A 6,812-nucleotide genomic window follows, 5' to 3' on the forward strand; every position below is an offset into this window, starting at 1 on the left:
CAATCTCTTAAAAAAACAACAACCCTTGCCTCATCTCTAAATGAGTGAAATCTCTATTCCTTCTAAATTTGTTTATACTCTTTGAATATCTTTTTCCATCAAGATGTTGAAGATAATATCAACCCTGTATTGTTGTTATAGAGATTAAATAAAATAATATATATAAAGCAGTGTTTGGTACACAGCATATATTAAGTACATATTTGTCTCCTTTGTAGAAGCCTACACTTTTTTATTCTTGTTTGTTCATGAATCCTCTCCCTTACAAGTTAGAATCTCTTTAAGTGGAGAGGCCTATGTCTATTAGAACATAGAAGCAATTCGATGAGTATTTTCACATAGAAGTATAGTGACTACATATTACTTTACATATAGCCTGACCAATGAGTAATAATAATGTTATTGCTTTCCATCATTTCACCTCATTCAATCTAAGACAGCATTTGCTTTTTCAAGTAAATACTTCACATCTTTGGCTCATATTGACTTTTAATTAATGCAACTTCCGTATTTCACAATAACTTCCAAGTTGTTTCCTTGATCTGGGGTTGCTGTATCTCACTTCTTCCCACTTAAATACAGAACATTAGAAGGGTTTTCATTTAATTTTATGTTCTGGTTTCAATCCAGAATTTCAATCATCAGAATTGTCTTGAATCTTGATTCTGTGAGCAATCATATAGTTTTTAGCCTAGCTTTGTGCCAAATGTAATAATCATAACTTCAACGTCTTTCGTCAAACTAGTCACTGTTGAAAAACACTGAAAACGCTATAAAGAGTTAGACTTCTGTGAAACTACATTGGAGAGCTGTTCCTGATCACAGAAACCAACATTTATTAGAGCATGTCAGAGAAATATGAATCCACATAAAAATATTATTATCCAGGCATATCTCACCATCTTCCCCAAAAAGATATCATGGGAAACTGTTAAATGCATTGCTAAAATCATTAAACCATGTCCATGCTATTTCCCTGATTCTTCATATTAGTGGTAAATGTTCCAAAAAGGAAGCAAATTTGTCATTACATCTTCTTAAACTCATGTTAACTTTTAGTGACTACTTAAATGATGCAAATTACCTATTAAGTAATTAATTATGGACTTGTGACAAAGATTAATTCCAAGTTACCAACATTTAATTTACACAATTTCCCATTACTCTTTCTGAAAATTGAGACATTTGTCCCCATCCATACTTTCTGGCAGTCAAGTATTTTCATGGTCAAGTATTTCTCAAAGGCTTTGAAAGGTTTCTGTAGATGAAAGTTATAAATCACCTTATCCTGAGAATTTTAACTCATCTAATGTGGCTAAACAATATTCTACTACATTTTTGTCCCTTTTATTGGTTGGTTTTTTGTTTTTTGTTTTTTGTTTTTTTTGGCCATTTCTAAAGACCATTTATTTTCCATTGATTAAAAATACTGAAGTATATTAAGCAGGTCTGCTTTTTTTTTGTCATCTGATACCATTAAACCATCTTGCATAAGTAGGGAGTTTAATTCTTCATTAGTCAGTTACTTGATCTGAACATATTGCATATGAAATCCTCCCACCTCAAAGACTTTGCAACGGCTGTTTTGTTTTCTCAAACTTAATGTTCCTCCTCCGGATATTTTCACGGCAGCTCCCTTCTGGACGTCATTTGTGTTGGAGGTTAAAAGTTATCTCCGTACGAAGGACTTTTCTGACTTCTTTAATTACACGAGTGCCCTTTATCTACCATTATTCTCTTTCCTCTTGCTTTGCTTTATTTCATAGTATTTATGATTACCCGACATACTATCCAGAGAAAGATGATAGATTAGATAGCTAGACAGATAATTTTAAAAATAATTTTGTCTCCACCACCAGGATCTAACACTCATTACAGCAGGTATACAGTATTTTCTAGTTTATCACTAGACTTTAGCACCAAGAACAGTGCTGACACATAGCACATATTCAATATAAATTTTTCAATGATTAAAGTATTATTGCTATGTTCATTACTATATGCTACCTTAAGCTCATTCAGCTCTTTACATACTTTCCGACAGTATCCCTAAAGTTTTTGGTCACTTCTCAGCATTAGTCCTAGGTATACTGCATTTCTTCTATATTTGCACCAACAATAGAGAGCCAAAGAAAGTTTATAAATTATGCTTAAAGCCATGAAATAACCATCTATCTATTCCCCCAAGTTAGAATAAAAAATGATGACTTTAATTATTTACTAACATTGGTTTTGTACATCCATTTTTTGTACCCTTACCTGATTCCAAAATCCATTGAAATATCTCAGCTAAATATCTTTACAGTATCTTACCCTTCTTAGCTAAGGGTAACTGGAGCAGTCAAGAAATAAATTAGGCAGCAACAGAGGAAGAATTAATATTTATACCAGAGATTTTAAGCTAACCAAAGTCACTGCAACTGAATACAAAATTTAACTCAATTTCATGGTGGTTAACACCAAAATAATATGATGGCTACATATCTTTCCTCAGACTATAAAAGGCATCTTACAAGATTTTAAAGAAAGATCTGCTTTCTCTACTTTTGAATACTACAAATTATGTGAATCCTTTGGCGGATGCTATATTAATCAATCTGATTAAAGAAAAAAAACAGCAACATTGAACTCATTTCAAACTTAGATTTTTTAAAACCAGAACTTTATTTATCGAAAATTATATTTTTTAACAAATTTAGGTTAATTCAATTCAAATATTTATTGACTACCTACATTATGCAAGCAAATGTAACCACTACTTAAGAAGTAGTTATTTTTCCATTAAAAATGATAAGTACCTCAATTCACAGATTGTCTAAGACTCTAAGAACAAAGCATTATATGATATATGTCAGACAAATTATAATATAAAACATCTCTAACTAGGAAGATACTTTGTTTTAATTTAACAGTGACAAATGAGTTGGATGTTTTATTGCTACAGCTAGAAAATACCTCTTGTTTGTTTGTTTAGTCAGTTGGTGGATTTTAATAAGAATAACAGGCTCTAGTGGATTAATCACTGGCTAAGAGCCAACTTACTAAGACTTAACTTTTCTAATGATCAGCTATCACTCTGTCATTATCTACATTATGATTTTTAAAAACATATAAATAAAATTAGCTGATATCATAACTATACTCAATTGAGGCTATTTCTATAGAATGGCAAAATGAACTAGTTGAAAAATGTACAGATCCCCAATTGCTGCAGGTCAGGGTTCTCAGAAACCAGACTCTGAGAAAGAGTAGTGAGTAGTATGTTTATTAAGTAGGTCCTTGGGCTCAGTCCCTGTGGAAGAGTGGGTAGATATATATGAATGGGCAGAAGTTGAACTGTGATTTGGAACCAATGACAGCCTCAGTTTACCCTATGTAGAACTCTAGAGCTAGAATAGTTCTTCAGAGTTGTGCCCCTTTGAATCAAGATGGCCAAGCCTTTTTACTCTCACATCAGTCATTGAAAACGGTCTGCACTAGGAAGTGGCCTGACCTTGGTGAGGCAGCTCTCTGTTGTCAAGGCAATCTATTAAAGGGGCCAGCAGTTGAAGACTATCTACTGACAGCACTTCCAGCTGCTGGCAACAAATCCTTCACTGAAGGGCATCTGCTGGGCACACCACAGTGACCACCAGTAAACCACTTTTATTGCCTCCTCTCACTCACATATCCCCTGAAATATTCTAATGGCATGGCTCTACTGAGAAAGTAATTTAAACCAGTTACTTGGTTGAATCAGTCAGTTAACTTGACAAATGTTTGGTCCAGAATCTCAGGTAAAAACATCCTGCTTTTCAGTTTCTCCACCCATTAAACAGTGTATGGATCTCAACAAAAGACCTTTGATTGACAAAAGCAATAAAATTAGAGATTTAGTCGGAAAAAAATTTCTTATTAAGTCCCAAGTTCATTAGATATTCGGTCCAGTTTCCAATGTCTTCTACAGAATTATACAACAAGAATTCAATCTTCAGAAAAATCACTCTGAGCCACTTAAGTGATCCTAAATTTTAAAAAATAAGAAAGTATATTCACTATACCATATTTGTTGGGGTCAGAAAAATGATTTGGTGGAAAGAAATTCAACAAAGGAGTTTAAAACAGTACTTTTTCCTTTTATTAAAAAAAAAGTCAAGTAACCAGCATACCCCAGATGGACCGAATATTTCTGACACTTAAGGTTTGAAAATAAAGCTCCTGCGTAATCTAAGCCCTTATAAAATAAAATATCATTTGACATTAACTGTTATATTAGTTGGTAAAAATTTCTGAAAGCTACAAGGCTTATTCTTATTAACTACTCCCTTTCTCCACTCCTCACCTTCCATTCAAAAAAATCTGAAGGGCCAGTCATTTTAATAAACATAGTTCTTAAAAATTATCAGAAGATGCAACAACAAAACATAAAAAATGAAACAAAATGACAACAAAAATGAAAACACTAATGATTATCTATCATCTATCATTCTCAGTTATTGGATGGCAAGCTATTTTGTAACAGTCCTTTCAAGAAGGGTGGCTGTAAGTTAATAACCATTGACCAATTAACAAATTCTAATTTTTATTAGAATTAAGACATCAATGGGATTTTGTTTTTGTTTGTTTGTTTTTTTTTTTTTTTTGCTTCAACACACACCTTCTCAATACTTTTGTTATAGTCTTAGAATCTCGGTGTAGTAGCTTATGAGTGAGAATCTGATTGGCAAGGGACTGAGGAGTTTGCCTTGAAGCTATATTTTCAAAGAAAATACACTGTTTAATTTGAATTTTATGTTTATTTAGGGTGTTCTGAAAGCTAATGGAGGTGGTGGAGAGATGGCTAATGGTCCACAGCTACTGCTGCTTGTTATTTGCAAGCTGATATATTGGGTACTGCCCTTACAAACAAAATTTTAAAAACACAATTTCTTTCTTTGAGAAATTGACATTTAATGTATAGAGCAGTAGTAGGAAAGAAAATATAAAAACATAAATCTAAAAGCTAAGGGGTGAAAAAGAAGACATTAAAAGGGTTAGAATTTGTATCAGACAAAATAATACTGGACTCAGAGCTTGAAACATGGACTTTAGAGAATTTAACCAGCTCACCCCCTATAATTATTTATGGTATTATCTACACATGGGGAAATTAGATGATAATTTGTATCATCTAATTAAGAAGCAGTGACTTAACCACTTCCCAATGCTTTTGATTAAAAGCTTTTAGGGTTAATTATTTCAATATTTACCTTCATACTTGATTTTATATTTAGTGTTTATAGGCACAGTTTTATGTGCCCACAAAGGCAATTCTGTAATTACTATAATAAAAATAGCATCTCCAGTGCTAATTTGATCATGATTCGTATCTGATGTTTTCAAACATTTGTGAGTTAAGAGGGTTTGAAAAATGCCAGATTTTATAAAACAAGTACCTGCATTATACCACTAAACTGATTCTAATTTTGTGTCTAGGCCAAGAGGTGACTCCAGCTGGAATTCTGAAGCACCACAATGATGTGACAGTGAATAATGAGTAGTACCTACTGTGGTAACTCTTCAGCTAAGATGAGTGTCAACGAAGTATCAGCTTTCTCATTGACTCTGGAGCAAAAAGCTGGCTTTGCTTTTGTCGGAATTTTGTGTATTTTCTTGGGACTTCTTATTATCAGATGCTTCAAAATCCTTCTAGACCCGTATAGTAGCATGCCGTCCTCTACATGGGAAGATGAAGTTGAAGAGTTTGATAAAGGGACATTTGAATATGCACTAGCATGACAGCAGCAGCTTTATGGTTTTTAGTGTTATTCTATTGGGACACATGGTGGATATACTTGTAATTACCTTGAGTGTGCAAGAAAGAGGCTCATTTCTTTCACTAATAAACTAATGAATTCAATTAAAATGTGTGGTTAATTATCCACCATGCTGTGTAAATGCTAAACTATTGTTAGGTTTTCTCACTTTCCTCTGTCCCCCATATTGAGGTTTCTAATGAATAGAGCAGAAGGAGCGCTCCAGCCACATATACCATCTCTGTTCTTATCTCAACCATCTGCCTTAAATCTCTGCTTCCTTTTTGTGCTAATGAACTGTGAAGAAGCTTACTGCTTCTGCCTTTCTGCAACACCCAGACACCCTCTGCTCATTCCCAACTCCAGCTCCCTAGTGTTAAAGAATTGGGTATCTTAAAAATAAGGGACTTTCAGTCCCTTATTCAAATAATAAATTGAATATGATTTTCTTAATAACTATAATAATAGCCATTGGTCAAAAAATGTCCACAGGTGGAAAAAATCTCACAAAACTAACACACAAATCCTGCAAGTAACCACAAGCACTAAAGGGCCCCAAATCTCATAATCCCTTGACCCTTCTAGTTATTGTGCTTCTAGAATCTCTTGCAAATAAATCCCTTTAGCTTGGGATCCAAACCAGATCTGCTTTGTACTTATTTCTCCTATTCCCTTTTTATAAAGAGCACAAAAAAAGGGAGTTTCCAGCATGATCAAGTAGAAAGAAAGCTTTTCCAGAAACAAGAAATCCAGTCTCCACCCTGCAACCTTTAGAGCTATGCAAACTTGGTTAGGTCATTTAATTTCTGTGGACTTCAGTGAGGGAGCTAACTAGAGAAGATTAAATGTCCCTTTCAATCTGAGTGTCCTATGAACTCTACACACATGCTGGAAACCCAAAGGTCTGACATGAACAAGGACTTATGATGTCATGAAAGTATTTTTAGTTTAAGAGCCTAAACTCAGAGATTTGATTTCCAATGTTGGCCCAGCCAAGAACAAGCTTTATGACCTAGAAAGTTACCTAGGGGGGACTTA

The 6,812-nt window shown here is 33.9% G+C and overlaps 1 protein-coding gene across 1 annotated transcript; it reads left to right on the forward strand.

The window, feature by feature from the left end:
* The first annotated feature begins 5,511 nt into the window (after positions 1-5,511).
* On the forward strand, positions 5,512-5,757 carry CTXN2 (cortexin 2). The gene has a single exon (XM_011355072.1). It carries the CDS (start codon positions 5,512-5,514, stop codon positions 5,755-5,757), a length of 246 nt encoding a protein of 81 aa, XP_011353374.1.
* Positions 5,758-6,812: the final 1,055 nt, after the last annotated feature.

The sequence above is a fragment of the Pteropus vampyrus genome, unplaced genomic scaffold (genome assembly GCF_000151845.1).
Source record: "Pteropus vampyrus isolate Shadow unplaced genomic scaffold, Pvam_2.0 Scaffold19, whole genome shotgun sequence".
Taxonomy (NCBI): Eukaryota; Metazoa; Chordata; class Mammalia; order Chiroptera; family Pteropodidae; genus Pteropus; species Pteropus vampyrus.

What these genes read in the sequence shown, in the direction of transcription:
- CTXN2 (XM_011355072.1), top strand. Translation starts at nt 5,512, where the DNA reads ATGAGTAGTACCTACTGTGGTAACTCTTCAGCTAAGATGAGTGTCAAC.